This window comes from Ceratotherium simum, chromosome 2, assembly GCF_057802395.1.
Source record: "Ceratotherium simum simum isolate JZ-2026a chromosome 2, ASM5780239v1, whole genome shotgun sequence".
In the NCBI taxonomy this organism is placed as follows: domain Eukaryota; kingdom Metazoa; phylum Chordata; class Mammalia; order Perissodactyla; family Rhinocerotidae; genus Ceratotherium; species Ceratotherium simum.
Genome location: NC_141901.1, coordinates 45,160,849 through 45,176,584, shown reverse-complemented (window position 1 = coordinate 45,176,584; position 15,736 = coordinate 45,160,849). Strand labels below are relative to the sequence as shown.

General features: G+C 46.2%; 2 protein-coding genes across 3 annotated transcripts; one reads left to right on the top strand and one right to left on the bottom strand.

The window, feature by feature from the left end:
* Window positions 1-264: 264 nt before the first annotated feature.
* On the bottom strand, window positions 265-5,161 carry CDC42SE1 (CDC42 small effector 1). The gene is made up of 4 exons (XM_004435983.3): window positions 4,898-5,161; window positions 4,253-4,363; window positions 3,188-3,276; window positions 265-2,893 (listed from the first exon to the last, which is right to left on the bottom strand). Exons 1-3 carry the CDS (start codon window positions 4,949-4,951, stop codon window positions 3,202-3,204), a joined length of 240 nt encoding a protein of 79 aa, XP_004436040.1. The 5' UTR covers window positions 4,952-5,161; the 3' UTR covers window positions 265-2,893; window positions 3,188-3,201.
* A 2,077-nt stretch (window positions 5,162-7,238) lies between these two features.
* Window positions 7,239-14,843, top strand: MLLT11 (MLLT11 transcription factor 7 cofactor). Of its 2 annotated transcripts, none has more exons than XM_004435984.3 (3): window positions 7,239-8,120; window positions 9,252-9,423; window positions 13,507-14,843. In XM_004435984.3, the coding sequence occupies exon 3, from the start codon at window positions 13,513-13,515 to the stop codon at window positions 13,783-13,785; it is 273 nt and encodes a 90-aa protein (XP_004436041.1). In that variant the 5' UTR covers window positions 7,239-8,120; window positions 9,252-9,423; window positions 13,507-13,512; the 3' UTR covers window positions 13,786-14,843. The 2 variants fall into 2 exon arrangements, with proteins under 2 accessions (XP_004436041.1, XP_087299829.1); XM_087443703.1 differs by lacking the exon at window positions 7,239-8,120 and adding an exon at window positions 8,406-8,479.
* Window positions 14,844-15,736: the final 893 nt, after the last annotated feature.

Here is a 15,736-nt window from a genome sequence, read left to right as displayed (position 1 = left end):
CCAAAGTTGTTTTTAAATGAGTACTTCTTTAAAGACTTGAAAAATCTCAGATGAATGACAAGAAAAGGGAACAGGAAGAACAAAGAGTTGAGCCCTTGGAAGATGATGGTGGTCTTCTCTTTGCCTTCACAACACTTAGCCTTCTCTCCTCGGAAAGGGCAATGTTGGTACAAAATTCCATGTCAGCCACTTTCTAGGAGTACCTTCTTCAACTATATCTATCCTTTAGCCCAACACACACCTATAGTGATTACTCTGCGACTATTTTGCTTAAATTTTTTATTTGAAAAATGTATTTAAAAGTCCAACAAAATTTTAATATAAATTATGACTCTCAAACCCATCCCCACCACTCTAAATATCGTAAAAGTGATGGTAGCATACACGTTAGAGAAGTAGCTAACAGCAAGAGAGCACCAAAGAAGAAGATTGTGTCCAAAGAATAGGCATTAGAACAAGGCTGAAGATCAGGGTGACCAGAGATTCCAGGAGTCCCCCATCTTTCCACCCTATCCTGTTGAACCTTCAAATCTAGTATAACCCTCAGGCTATTGAGCTACTTTAGGGCAAAAAGATGCACTACTTTCAGAGCAACTAGCTGGACTGGAACTGAGAGTAGGTTGGGAATGTCTCTGTATGACCAATCTTAGACCCTGAAACACTGCAGGAAACACACTGAAATTTGAAAAAATTAGAACTTCAGTCACTCCAGGTGGGGGCAAACTGGATGGATGGTGGAATCATCAGAGTGGATCCTAGTTCCCACATTCTTGACCCCCACTATCATCAAACAGGATGCTTCCTGTTACTGAGCTAAGGAGAGACCCCCGCCTTCTTATCTCAGAGCAAGTAGGAGCTCATCTGTCCTGTTCTGCCTTCCCAGTCAACCTGCAAGGAAGAGGCCAGAACAAAAAACACCTGAGAAAACTGAAAGTGCCTAAAGACCCTGCTCCTATATTACTTTCCCACCTAAAGCAGACTCTTCAGCCAGGTGGGGAGTGGGACCCGGTCTTCAGACAAACCTCCCTGAGTCTTATTTGTGTCTGGTTCTAGGACTAGGGCACAGAAATAGAGCTTAAAATTTGGGAAGGATACGCTGGGGTGTCTGCGGCTCTACCACTTTTCTGTTCCTCCCTTCCCCAATCCCACCATACCTTGTTCACGCCTCTACACCGCAGGAACCCCTCCTCCAGAGAGCCAAGAATGGAGAAGCACAGTGCACGTCCACCACAGAGACACGAACCCATACAAGCACAAGCAACACATTGAATGAAGAATTGTTTGGAGATAATGTTAAGCCCTATTGAGCCTACTTTACGAGGGGGCCTAGTTCATCCAGGGCTCAGGCTTAGGATGAACAATGAGATGGGGGTAGGGTGGGGGGTGGAAATCACTTGAGAGAAAAATATCTTGACTCTAGAGCAGTGGCTCTCAACTGGGGGTGATCTTGTCCCCTAGGAGACATTTGGCAATGTCCAGAGACATTTTTGTTTGTCATAACTAGGGTGGGCCAGGGATGCTGCCAAACATTGTATGATGCATAGGACAGTCCCCCACTACACAGAATTATCCAGCCTCAAATGTCCAAAGTGCCTAGGTTGAGAAGCCTTGCTCTAGAGGTTGCCCTGCTCCCATGCTGTGAGGATCTTAAGATCCCTAAACTCATAGATGATGATTTTTTTTTTTTTTTTGTGAGGAAGATCAGCCCTGAGCTAACATCTGTCGCCAATCCTCCTCCTTTTGCTGAGGAAGACTGGCCCTGGGCTAACATCCGTGCCCATCTTCCTCCACTTTATATGGGATGCCGCCACAGTATGGCTTGATTAGCGGCGCATCGGTGTGCCCCCAGGATCCGAACCCCGGGCCACCGCAGCAGAGCGCACACACTTAACCGCTACGCCCCCGGGCCGGCCCCTAGATGATTATTTTCAACCTATTTCTCTCACTGCTTCTGCCATCCTCAATGGCCAGGAAGTCCACCCTGAGACATAACTCCTAATTTTGCTGCATTCTGAGTTTCTCTCCAGCTCCCTCTTCCTCCTCTCACCTGGGCCAGCAGGGAGGTTGGCAGAGGGCAGGCCAAGTCCCCAAGACTTAAATGGAATGTCATTAGGTTAAGATCCACCTCTTACCTTAACTCATATTCAGTGGGAAACAATAAGGTTCCTAAAAGGGATGGGGTTAACAGCAGAGGTAGTAGTAGGATGGGGGTAATTAAGAGAACTCATCTTAAATTAAAATTTTAATTAATTAAAAAAAAAAAGAGAGAGATGTTGGGAAGCTAGCAATGCTACAGAAACAGAGAGTTAGAGGCCTAACTAGAGAAAGACCCTGGTACTGGCAGAGAGATATTGAGGGACTGTGAGCTTAAGGTCTGAGATCTACAGAGAAAGAGTAGACTAGGCAGTGGTCACCCTCTCAGCCTCTGCTTGATGTCTGCTTCAGTCCACTCCAAGAGGAAAGAGGAGAAGGCAGGGAGGTAGGGAGTTTCTCAGCAAAGCCAGCTTCAGCTTTGGTAATCTCACCCACCTGCCCCATTTAAGGAGTTCCAGGTTAAGAGTTTAAAAACAAATGGCACCTAGACCGTCATTCAGGAGAAGGGAACTCATTCCAGTTTCCCAGAAAACTCCTATCTCAGATCTGAGAGTGTCCAGGACTTCAGCTGAGCTCCTCTGGCCAACCAGTAGTAATTTGGTCAGTCCTGCTGCCTTGACCCCATCTCCAGGAGGGGCTCTAGCCAGAGAGAATAGAGGGAGTCCAGCCCCCAAGCCTTTTGAGGCACTATTAGGGGAACAGGGAAAAGAGAGGCCCTGGGGTCACTGGTTGTAGGAGGAATCTGGTAGGGGCAGCATCTCTTCTGGGCTGGACAGAGTAGGGTTTCAGACAGCAGAACCTGATTAAAAAAAAAAAAAAAAGAAAGAAGGAGGATTAGACTCAAAGAAAACAGAGGCCTTAGGGAGAAGGCGCCACCTAGTGCAGACGCTGAACTATTTTCACAGTGTGCTCTCCTTTATTTCTATGTGTCTGCACGTCCCTTTCTGGATCCTACATTCTTGATTCTTCCATTCTACTTCTTTTTCCCCCTGCTCACTTCCCATTCTTGCAGAGGATCAGGGTTCTGAGGCAGGGCATCAGGATGTGTTGGCAGGGGGCTGGAGGTGCTGGATGGGTTTCTCTAGTCACTCACCATTCCTGTTGGAGCTACAAGCCCCTAGAATTGCTCCATGGCCTGTCTCGGTTTCCCTTGGATCTCATCTGCTCCTGAACTGCACCTGTCTGTGAAAAAGCTCATGTGAGACCCCCTCCTAAGTCTTCATATCACACAGTTAAGAGATCTCCCTTGTGCCCTCCATCGAAGAGGTTGACCCCATCTCCCTGATGATAAAATCAATCTGAAAAGGTTAAAACTAACTGTCATTCCTCCAAGGGAAGTCTCAGTGCCTCCCTTCACACCGACCTTCATGAGGATTAGATAAAATGGGTCTTCTACTAATAAGATCCTCTCACAAAGGACTGTCTCATATTTATCTGAGTTTCACGTGGTGAAAAGACTCCTTCACTATCTCCAGGCCCATTTCCCTTATTTTGAGAGCAGAAAGGCATATTAGACATTATTTAGGACAGAAGTGCTCAGGCATTTTTGTGCCCCAACCTCCCAATCACAACATGACTTACTATGGCACTGAGATAGCAATTCTTAATTAACAGAAGGAAGGGTTATAGTTTTTGGAAAAAGCCCTCCAACTAACTTTTTTTTTTTTTTTTTTGCTGAGGACCATTAGCCTTGAGCTAACATCTATTGCCAATCTTCCTCTTTTTTTGCTTGAGGAAGATTCACCCTGAGCTAACATCCGTGCCAATCTTCCCCTACTTTATACACAGATTCCCACCACAGCATGGCTGACAAGTGGTGTAGTTCCACACCCAGGATCCAAACCCACAAACCCAGGCCGCCAAAGCAGAGCATGCCGAACTAAACCACTATGCCATGGGGCCGGCCCCTCCAAGTAACTCTTAAGACATATCTCCCCCATCCCAATAAAGAACAATCTGCTCATTGTAAAGATGAGGGAGCCTAGGCCAGAGATCTGAAATGCCAGGTCTCAGGTTTATGCAGCTAATGACCAGGACTAGAATCCTAGCTTCTTGCTTCTACCTTGACTATTTGATTAAGTCCCCTGCTTGAACTTTCAAAAAGGGGAATAGTTCTAGGCCACAATCCTTTATCAACCTCTCCCCATTCCCTTGTTACCATGGCAAGTCCATCTCCGGCCCCCATTTCCCCAGAGCCAATGTGAGTCAGGTGGACAAAATTCATTGGTTCCCCAATCATGGTCCGGTCAATTCGTCTCCTCTTCTTCTTCTGCTTGGAGAAAACAGGTGAGTTATATCTTAAGCTCCCTCCTCTGGTCACAGTGGAGGAAGGGAAGAGTCTTGAAAACCACTAAGGGAAGAGCTAAGGGCCTAGTGGGAAAGGGAATGAGGCATTGTAACAGGGAAATCACTAGAGTATGAAAGGCAAGGCTGGAACAACATAAACACAGGGAGGACACAGGCAGGGTGGTGAGGGCAGTGGCCTGCAGAGTGAATACTGGACAAAGAAAGGACATGTCAAAGTCACCTCTGGCTGATGAGGAAACAATGGGGGAAACTGACAGATATTAGGCTCCACCTACAACCCCTACCAAACTCAGAATGGACAGGAACAGGAAGTGATAGCTAGGACATCACCGAGTCCCCTTTATTCCATGTACACACCTGCCTGGCCATAGAAACTATCCTGACAGAAAGGGAGGCAAGAACTGTGCTTCTGAAACAGCAGACCCTAGACAGTGTGTCTACTCCACGGTATGCGGTAACTGATTTCTGTGTGTTGGGTGGGGGTGGGGAGACTCACCGGCTGGGGTTTCTCTACCACGCAGCAGCCCAGTTTGTGCCAAAATTCGCTCATGTTCCCTGATGGTTCCAGTTTCACTCCTCTGCTTGAGGCCCCAGTGGGCTCTTCCTCTGGTGCCTTGACCGCCTACTCCTCAATCCCCTCAGGTGTAATAACACCCTGGGTTCACTCAGCTGGATGGGTCTAGAGACAGTGGAGTCCTTGGAACCCTTAGCTGAGCAATGAAGGTCAGCGTATCTGACCTGAGAGACTAGCAGGCTCAGAGAGTTGGGTGGGCAGGCAGGCACAAGGTTATGTCTTCTTTAGACTTGGAAGCTTGGATAAGCAGAAAGTAAAGAGAGAAGAAAGGTTAATGAGAAACACCCCCCACTCCTTGAAGAAGCTTCCTGATGAGCCCATATCTTCTCATTCTCCCCTAAAGGCCCTAGTCCTGTACCCAACACTAACCTCCTCCAAACATAAGAACCTCAGAGTGTGACTCTCAGAGAAAGGAAAAGAACCAGAAGGACACTAAGGGGTTAAGGAGCAGTAGGTGTTGGTAACAAGGGAGAAGAAAGAAGCTAGAAGCATTTAGAGTGAGAGGACGGGTGGGGACCAAAGGATAGTGGCAGAAATGAGCAAAGTCTGGGGGTGCTACAAGCTCCACCTCCCTCCTCCCTGGGTTTGGGGCAGAAGGGGAGGGGCATCTAAGTGACTATGAAGAGGAAATGGTGGTTTTTTGTTCTCACAAACAAGGCCTCACCCCTGTCCCTCCCTTTTTCCTTACCTTACCCTCAACAGCCAGATTTTCTGTAAGACCAAGAGAGGCCTTGAATACCTAGGTCCTAGGTGACTAACTGCAGCAGGCTGGACTTCAAGAAAGACTTTCTACAGTGAGGAATTTCTTCCTTCTCTCTTCCCTGCCCTTATTCTCCTTCATTTCCCTCAACTGAGATCCAAATCCTCCTAGAAGCCATTTAACAGTTCCATTATTATTTGACCTTGAGATCCTTCCTGAAGGCTGTATACATTCTGTTTATCTGTGTCCTGCATCACTGCACTCCAGTGTGCACCTTCGGTTGCACATATGTGGCTAGCCACATCTCCATGTGCATGTCCTGTATAGATTATCTGTGCACAGGTTGTAGGTACATGTGCCAGGTATCTTGTGTCCCATGAGAAATCTTTTCCCAGCCTCCCCACCCTCTTCACATGTCCTATCGTGCCACTCTGCTCTGCCTCACACCCCATAGTGCCTGGGCCTCCCTCCCTCACTCCCTCCTCCCCTCATGCTGTGACCTGTTCTCTCCTCCTTCCTCACCACTTCCACTCCCAAGCTTCATCAGCCAACCAGACACAAGGAACTTTCCAATAGCATTAGTGTCCAAGGAAGAACTTTCTCCCCTTTTCATTATTGCCACCCCTTTTCTTTTTGCCAGCCAGCGTAGGGCACACCTGGGTTTCCTCTATTCTCACTGCATTTCCCCAGTCCTATAATACAGGCAGCCTCAAAGATTCCAAACAGGGCAGTTTCATGAATATGACACTTTAGCATGAATAGGAATCTCCCTTACCTCCAGGCCTGGAACTCTGATGCTCTGGCACCCTAGACTGATCTAAGAACTGAGAGGTTTTTTTTTTTTAACAGCCTTGAGATAAGATCACACAAACACTGAGATACAGCTTCTAGGGGAGGGAAGGACCCAGGAGTCTGGGCTTTCTCTTACTTCCCTTCCCACCACTGGACGGGAGGAGTAATGAGACAGGGCGGAAGTCAGAATGCAGCTGTCCAGAGAGGAGGGCTGTGGTCAGTGGGGAAATCAGTCAGTCACAGGGTTTGTCATGATGTTGGTGGTGGCGGGTGGTAAGGGATGGAGGTGGGGGGAATGAAGAAAACAATGAAGAATCAGAGGAAACCCCCAACCAGACAGGCTGTACTGAGACTGCACTCTCCCCCAACCCCCCAACCCCCGTGCTCAAAGCTGAGTGGACAGAAGTGGATGGTGGGAGGAGAGAGGAGAGAAGAGGGGGAGGATGAAAGAGAGGGAAAGGAGCAGTGGAGGGAACAAGGACGTTTCTGTTCCTTTTCCAGGGACCTGGCCAGAGCTGGGCGGAGGGAAAGTGTGTGTGGGACTTGGCATGAAATGACCAATGATGATGAGAAGTGACCGGGAAATTCCATTCCCTAGGATATAGGACACAAGGGTCTCTATAACTTGGGGGTGAGGTCAAAGTGTGGAGAAGACTGGGCAGGGTGAATGTGGTGGTGAGGGTGGGGGAACAAGGCCAGAAAAGGAAGTAAGAGCCACTGGCTGCCATTCTCCTTCTTTAAAATATCTAGAGAAGAGTGGGTTGAGGAAAAATGAAGTCCTGAGCTGGTAAACTCAGGAGGAAGAGGCACCCGAATCCACTGCCCACTATTTTAACCCCACAGTGAAAGGGAAGGGTTTGGGAAAATAACAGGAGAGATGAGGATTAGATCGCCTAAGGCCATATCCCGACAGCTAAGTAGCGCTGAGAACTGGGCCTGAATCCCAAATAGGAAGAGTGAAACATGGAGCTGGGAAAGACACCAAGGTCACACAGGGCTTAAGAGCTTCAAAACTATTGGGGAGTGAGCAGGAGATGGGATGGAAGAAAGGTTCCAGGGAGGAAGGATGTACAGAGGTAGTTCCCTGGTCCCGTTCTAGCCCCAGACCGGTTTTCCCGGTCCCACCGCCTCCAGCCCCAAGGCCTCCAACCCGCTGCCTGACAAGCCTTCACAAGAAGCAGCTGGAGAGAAAGAGAAAGAGAAAGAGGATTGAGAGAAAGGAGTGGGCAATTCTGGCTATAAGCCCAGGGCTGCAGCTGGTCCCCTGTGGAGACCTCCAGACATGGAGGGCTGCTGAGGGGCTCTAGAGAAGTAGGGATGGACCCCACTTTTCAGTCAAGTGACAGGCATTTGCCCCAGCACTAACCGTGCCCTTCCCCAGGAAGGGTCTTGTGGGGGCTTAAGAGGAAACAGAGCTAGGCCCTAAGCTCCAGCTCCCCTTCCCCAATATATTCAGTTACATAGACTCCATTTCTGCCCACCCCTCAACACTACCCAGAAATTCTCTACTCCTCCCAACGCTGAACTAGAATTGGGACCTCTGTGTGAATCTTTCGGACTCTGTCACTATCTTCCGTGGCTGCCCGGGTCTCAGATTTAGACCTTCCAGGACCCAGCTTTGCTTCACTTTGTCTGGCACAAGCCACCACCAAGGTTAGTGAGTATCGAAGGAGACCTTCACCCCCTCCCGCCTCCCCCCACCACTCCAGTCCCTTCTACTCTTCAGCGGCCTCAGCCTGCGCACCGCACGAACGTGGATGGGGACTGTTACTCAGGGAACTCACCCCTTTTCCCACCGACCCAGCATCTCAACAGCCCTGGACACCCTCCTCCCCCACCCCCAGCATCCGGTGCGTCTCCGCCTGGCTGGGCAGGCGGGGCGCACCCGCCGGGGAACCGGCTCCACGGCCTCACCTGCTCTGCTGCGGCATCGAGGCGTCCGGCTGCAGCTGCGGGGGGGCTCCGGCTCGATGCCCGCCAGTGTGGGGCTCCCGGGCTCGCTCCTCAGCGCGGTAGGGGAGCCGAGGGCGGGTCGGCAGAGGTGGGGCTGGCCGAGGGCGGAAACGGCGGCGACGCGATTACGAAACCCGTCCGGCTGGGAGCCGGGCGCACAGCTCCCCCCTGGACTGCTGAGGCACTGCACCATGGAGGGACGTGGGAGGGGGCCTCGGAAGCCCCCGAGGGCCGCCGTCCCTGCTGGGCGAACCCGGGAATGTGGACCCCTCGAGAAGGGCCTGGCTCCCAAGCTGGGCCCCCCGGAATCGTTCCCTTTGTACGCCAGGCATTGAGGGGCAAAACGAATAGGAGCCCCCAGATCCCCCGGACCCAAGTTCAGAGATTCGCAGACGTACACACACACCCCAATTTTCTTGTGCTCTACCCGAAATGGAATAGGACTAGGTTTATTTACCCATTGTGAGGGTGCGGAGGAGAAGGGGTTGGAGGAAGGGATGGAGAATTCTTCTGATTCTCAAATACACTTTGTAACGTGAAATCCTTAAATTGGGGAATAAAGGGACACTCCTCCATTATTGTCTAGAGTTAAGATTTTTATCCATAAGCCTAAAATTAGAGGACAATTAACTGCTCATCCATTGCACACTCGGTCAGCATGGGGTGCTGGAAGACCTTGGGAATAATTGCGCAGACCAATAAATTTACAGAGATGCTTTAATCCTGTCTCCCTCCCTAAAGTGTTCTGGAACCTATCATTTGAATTAGCCGAGTCAGGGAGGGAGGGGGCGGGGTGTCCTTCCCCACTTCTTAGGAGGGGCTGCATTGCAGGGGGAGACTGAGCCGACACCGACAGACTCCGTCACTGAGGAGGGAGAGGGAGTAAGAAGACAAAGCCGTCCAAGCCCCAACGGCTTTCTTTTTGTCCAGCCCAGAGCAGACACCGGAGCCCCCGAGGTACTCCCTCCATCTTTGGAACACGCTAGTAATTCATTGATAACAGGTAAACTAAACGGAAGGAGGGGGACAGGGGGCTGCAAAGATAGAACAGCTGCTTCTGGTTAGGTTGAAGACCCCAAATAAGGATGAGGTTGGGAGACAGTTCAAGAGGAGAGATGGTGGCTCTATGAATAATAGGTAGTTATTTGTTCCCTGTTTTACATCTCTTTGCTAAGATCTCCATCCATGCCTTATAATCCTTTACATAGACATTAATTTCTAGCAATTTACATGTACTTATCATTTCTCAGCATTTATCTCATTTCAAGTATCTATTTGCCTATAATTTATTGTGTATTTTATTATCTTCAGTCTAGTTATATATCTTCTTTTTCAAGCTATAATTTGTTCTACTAGTTTTTTGATGAAATCTCTAGTCCTACTGTATCGTTCTAGCCTCTACTTCCCTATATTTCCAGTTTTTTTCTGTAGTGTTCCATTGACATGTCTACCCCTCACCCCAAACTTCTTTGTCTCTGTAGGAGGGAGTTTGGGTGGGGGGATATGAGATAATATTGAGAGTAATTCTGACCTCTCTTTTAACAGTCTCCTCCCCATCTCAAACGTTAGCTCCAAAGAAAGAAGCCACTTGAGGTAGGAAGGTGGGGGCCTCTGTGTTGGAGAACTGCCTGATCCCATATTGAAATCAGTACAGCCCACAAGAGCTAGGTATGGGGGCAGATTCTGGAAAAGGAATGCTTATTTGCAGCCCAGTGGAATAGCTGGAGAAAGGACATGGCTAATAGGAAAATCCACGCCCAGAATGAGGCACATATAATGAGATGCCAGAGAGCTTCCATTCCGCTCCAACACCATCTCTTGTCCTTCCTCCCTATGGTGGCAGGATGACACAGCAAGGCCCTGTTGGGTGGGCCCTGGATTCCTGCAGAGGGTCTGGACAAAAGGTATTTTTGTGTCTGTGCAGCTCAGAGAGTGGTTTTTTTTTTTTTTTTTTTTACTATATATTTGCTAATCATGTATTTCTAAGAATAGACAAAATGATATTTAGAAATTACCTTTGCCTAAAATATCTGGATAATTTAAAATGAAGGATAGTGGGAAGCATTTATTGAGTATATATTGTACAAGGCACTGTTCAAGCCCTTCAAGATAAGTAAAAGAGATGTAAAGATAGATGAGGTATGGGTGGAAAACATTTAGGGAGAGGAAGAGAAAGCTAGCTGAAAGGGACCTCTTGCAAAATTTGGGGACCTGAGAATTAAATCCATACTATATTAAATAAAAAATTTTCATTACTAATGAATGTAATGTAAATGGCATTTTAGCTTCAATTTTCTGTGTAGTCAATGTTCTTGGCTTGATTTTAAATGCCACATATGCTTGTATGAGTGTCTTTCTAGAACGCATTTGGTACTCTCTGTACATGTCTCTGAGTCAATGCACAGCTAGAGATTTTAGGCCAAGTTAATATTTTGTAAAATTTCCTTTAGCTTTTTTAATTGCAAGATAAGCTCTGCCGGACACTCAGGGATTATTTGGGTGGTTTTTATACATACTCTGGTCGTAAGAGGAGTCAGTCTGTCAAAGAGCTTTTTCTCTTAGATTTTAGCTTGCTCTCTACTGCCTTTTGCATTTTCACCATTCAGATCAAAATCACAGGAATAATCAACACCTAAACCCACTGAATATCTGTTCTTCAGGAACTAAGAATTCTTGCAAGTTTTGAGCATATTGGTATAGGATTATATAAAACTGTAGACAACTATCTATGTACAACACATCAAAAAAGGACCAGATTGGGAATTATGAGACCTGGGTTCTATCCAAACTGGCTGGAAGGCTTCATAAGTCAATAGATAATTTCTAAGGTGTTTTCTAGTCTTAAAATTCTATGATCTTTTTCCCGATGATTCTGTTTTTTAAAGAGCCTATTATATGCCAGCCTTATACTAAACTTGCTCTGGGAGGGGACTGGGCGGGGAGGGGAGGATATAAAAGAACCAGCTAGATAGGCAAATAACTGGTAATATTAGTTTAAAAATCCCTATGGCTAGAAGTCAGTAACAATATTGACTCCTAAGGTTTGCTTCTTAGGATCTCTGTGGTTCCAAACCTAAGCTGGGGTTGGTTGGTTGATAGGTACAACCATTTTTTGTAGCTCTCTTTTCTGCACACGTCTCTGCAAATTACTCTGGAGATGATCAGAGCTGAATATCATAGGATGATGACCTCACCTTTCCAACATGCTCCCCCACCCTCTTCCAGTCCCTGCATCACCCTCCTTCTAAGCAGCTTCTCTGCTGAGTAATGCTCAGTTCCCAGGGTTTATTTTGGAGCTTGAACCTAAGAAGAACAAGAGCAACTCAGACTTTGCCTTTAACATTAAAAACATCCTAGTCTACCCAGTCACCATTCCTAAAGCCCCTACACTCACACATAACCGTGTTTAGACTAAGGCTTTCTTTTTCTGCCTTAGTAGAGACATTTCACATTATATGGGGTTATAGAGTTTCTGTAGTGTAGTGGTTATCATGTTCACCTAACACATTATATGGGGGCATTTTACAACCTATTTAAGGCCACTATTTAGGAGTCTCAAGGCCTGGGGGGAGCCAATGAAGTGTGTTGGTAGGCCTTTTGAAATGGAGGTTCTATTTTTGGAGATGGTGGAATGTTCTACTCTTTTGGGAACATTTCAACTAATGCTTTTGCCCCTTCCCCTGGCTAGTAAGCAGCAGGGCGGAGGCTGCAGGGAGGTATAATAGTCATAACATCAGGGTGTGGGTGGGATGAGCAGAAAAGGTGATCAAAGTACTCATTAAAGCATGGAAAAGTAACTAATTCTGTTAAAGGCCTTTCTCCTTCCAATCTAAAGTTTACTTTCTTTACCTGGAATTTCCAATCCATCTGCTCTCACTATCATCAGGTATATTTTAGCATAAAGATCAGAGAAAAGAAATCCTTTTATAGCATAGGAAAATTCTTTTAGCACCTGGGGTTTGTTCTGGAAAGGTAAGCTAGAGAGAAATAGATAGGCTGTTAAGGCTTATCTTTGGGCTAATAGATGGGAATGGCAAGGTATTCATTGTATTAAATAAAGAATGAAGGAAAATTACCGGGCCACCCCGTGGCTTAGCCGTTAAGTGCGCGCACTCCGCTACTGACGGCCTGGGTTCGGATCCCGGGCGCACACCCACTCACCGCTTCTCCGGCCATGCTGAGGCGGCCACACGTACAGCAACTAGAAGGATGTGCAACTATGACATACAACTATCTGCTGGGGCTTTGGGGAGAAAAAGGAGGAGGATTGGCAATAGATGTTAGCTCAGAGCCTGTCTTCCTCAGCAGACAGAGGAGGATTGGCATGGATGTTAGCTCAGGGATGATCTTCCTCGAGAAAAAAAAAAAAAAAGAATGAGGGAAAATTAATCAGCAGCCTTGGATGTCTTCTGTGTGCAAAGCCTAGCACTTGTGAAGAAGGTACAAAGTAGACTGGTTTTTACCCTTTGGGAAACTCTCAGTCTCTTGAAAGAGATAAGACTATCCCTATACAAGACACATAGCAGTGATTTGTAACCCCAAACTGATATAGTCAGGTAAAACTCTACAGGGTGTTGGGGGAGATGCTGGAAGAAATAGGGTAGATGGAGCTGAGTAAATTTAAGGAAGTCCTACTGGAAGAGTTAAGTTTATAGTAGGGTGTAAGGAAGAAGTCAAGTATTTGCAAATATAATAGGAATTCAGGGGAAAGACTCTTCTAGGGACTTGAATGGAGTCTCGACACTTGGGTAATATTTTAAGATGGAGAGTGGAGAGAGTTAACCAAGACAGGAATAAGCATAACTATAGCAGAGAATGTACAACTGTTAGGAAGAATGGGGCCAGATTGTGGAAGGCCTTGAAAACCAGACCCAAGATCAACTTGAAACAGTAGGCAGTAAATAAGTCATTCCAAGATGGGGAGACATTAGGAAATGGTAACAGAGGAAGAGTTCCCAAAGCTTGTCCTAGGGAACTTGGATTACCTACAGAGGCAAATGGGGATGTAAAGTTTCTAAGTAAGGAAAGGCCATGGGCCACAAAGAGATTGCTATAACATTAATATTGACAAGTGGTTTCTTTCTAGGAAGTTATGAGGGACCCTGTGAGTAGCCAGTACAGCTCCTTTCTTTTCTGGAGGATGCCTATTCCAGAACTGGATCTGTCGGAGCTGGAAGGCCTGGGTCTGTCAGATACATCTGCCTACAAGATCAAGGACAGCAGCGTTGGCAAAATGACCGGGCAAGCAACTGAAGCAGAGCAGGAGAAAAACCCTGAAGGCGATGCCCTCCTTGAGTACAGCACCTTCAACTTCTGGAGAGCTCCCATTGCCAGCATCCACTCCTTCGAATTGGACTTGCTCTAAGCCCAAGACTTCTCTTTCCCACCACCTTGCCCTCATTGTCATCCCTTTCAAGCCCCTTCCTTTCCACTCTTTTCCCCTATTAATCTTGCTCTCTCCCCTCTATTGTGTTGAGGTGGTGGGGATGAATCTGCTTAGACTTGTCTTGTGTTATTTATTTATTTATCTATCTATTTATCTGTCTTTCTTTCTTTCTTATCACTTTCTCTCAAAAGCCCTCAAGTCACAAAGTAAAGGGTTCAAGCAATGGAGTATTGGGTCACAAGGATTCCTCCTTTCCCCCGCAGATATTAATTCCAGAAAACAGTCTTGATGGGGGCACTAGAGCATAGTATAGCAGTGCAGTAGAGGAAAATGGAGGACTGATTTTTCACTTCATTTTAATCTGCTTCAGAGATTGCCCAAACCTTCCTAATTTCCTCCTCCAGGCCAGTAAACACAAATATTTCCTCAAGGGTTGATGAAGACCTTGTAAGTTTTAATTTGGGATTATCTGCTACAAGACAGTAGGATTTCTAAAAGGCTAAGGTGATAAGTAAGACTCTTTTTTGATCTTAGCTTCTTGTAATACACTCCTTTCTCAGAGAAATTGGGAGTAAAGGTATAAAACAAGAGGAAATAATACATCATAGAAAATGAAAATAGGGGAAAGCACTGAATCATTTCAGAAATAGCTAAGCTCTCTGAAAAGGGTGTTCCTTCTTCAAGCCTACTCACTTCACAACTTTGCTCCTGTAGGTTGAAAACTATAGCTGAAGAAACTCTCTCTGATTTCAAATCTTAAGATGCAATCTTGCTGACTATTATGATAATTTGTGAAGTTCTGATTCTATTGCTAAAAGGCAAGGGGTTTGGTTCTTAGTATTTTAGTCTTGCCCTCCTACATTTGCAATGTATAATACTGATCAATGGGCCTCAGGCACAGTTCTTCAGCTACCTTGAGACCATGAAGTGAACAATTATATTCTAACCCTACAACTTGTCCCCACTGCTTCCCAAAATTATTGCTGCTGATTTGTGCTGCCATTTACTCATTTCTTTAATAAAGACATTCAATCCCAGGACTGGATTCTAGTTTTCTCTCTCTTCACAGGGAAGCAGTATAGACCTCAGGAATTAGTCTTGCCTTCACGTTCAGTTTATATAATTTTATCTTCCTAATATTCAACTTTGAGGAAGAATGATTTGGGTTGCCTTTATACATTAAAATGATGAACTTCAGATTGAACAGATAGGTAACCAAAAAAAAGGCAAAATCAATTTAAAATTATACAGTATTTAGGGAGAAAGCTGCAACCAATCACTCTTCTGCCTGCCCACTGACTACCAACATATTTGAGGTAATACTTCTAGATGCCTCAGAAGGCACCTGTAACATCAAATCTGCCCTTCATTATCTCAGCCTAGGCACCTAACAAAATAAACGAATTCACCCAAATATGTTACCTGCTTATCTATAACTCACCTCATTTCAAAGAAAAACAAAACTATCTGGACCAATTTACACGTAGTTTTTGGGAGCCTACTATATGAAAGGCACTGAGTCAGACAATATAAGAGGATGTAAACAGGAATGAGACAAGATTTTGACTCTCAAACTTAAAAAAAGGAGGCCAAAAATACCAACATGGATAGTACTCGGGCAGTATGCCATAAATCGTTCAAAGATGATATGAACAGGATGATCCAGATAAGTTCAGAAAAGGAGGAGATATGTAAGTCTTCCTCGTAGGTTTTGAAAGGCCCACCATCAACGACAAAAGCCAAAATCTAATAAAGAATGGAGCAGTGATCTGTCTTTTTTTATTTTTACTTCTTCTTGAAGGTCTTCATTCCCGACCTCTTGCTGTCCCTTAGTCATGGCGATTGGTGGATGGAGATGGGAATCAACTGTTTGGTAAATAAAATGCCTAAGTGGATTTGCACACTCATGCTCCATCCTCTTCCAGGGCCC

Bases quoted from the DNA above. Each gene is read 5' to 3' on its own strand.
- CDC42SE1 (XM_004435983.3), bottom strand. From the start codon at position 4,951: ATGAGCGAATTTTGGCACAAACTGGGCTGCTGCGTGGTAGAGAAACCC. The intron at 4,364-4,897 runs GTGAGTCTCCCC...TTCTCCAAGCAG, and splicing joins TGGTAGAGAAACCCCAGCCG to AAGAAGAAGAGGAGACGAAT. The intron at 3,277-4,252 runs GTAACAAGGGAA...GCTTTTTCACAG, and splicing joins CCGGAGATGGACTTGCCATG to ACAGGTGCAGTTCAGGAGCA.
- MLLT11 (XM_004435984.3), top strand. From the start codon at position 13,513: ATGAGGGACCCTGTGAGTAGCCAGTACAGCTCCTTTCTTTTCTGGAGG.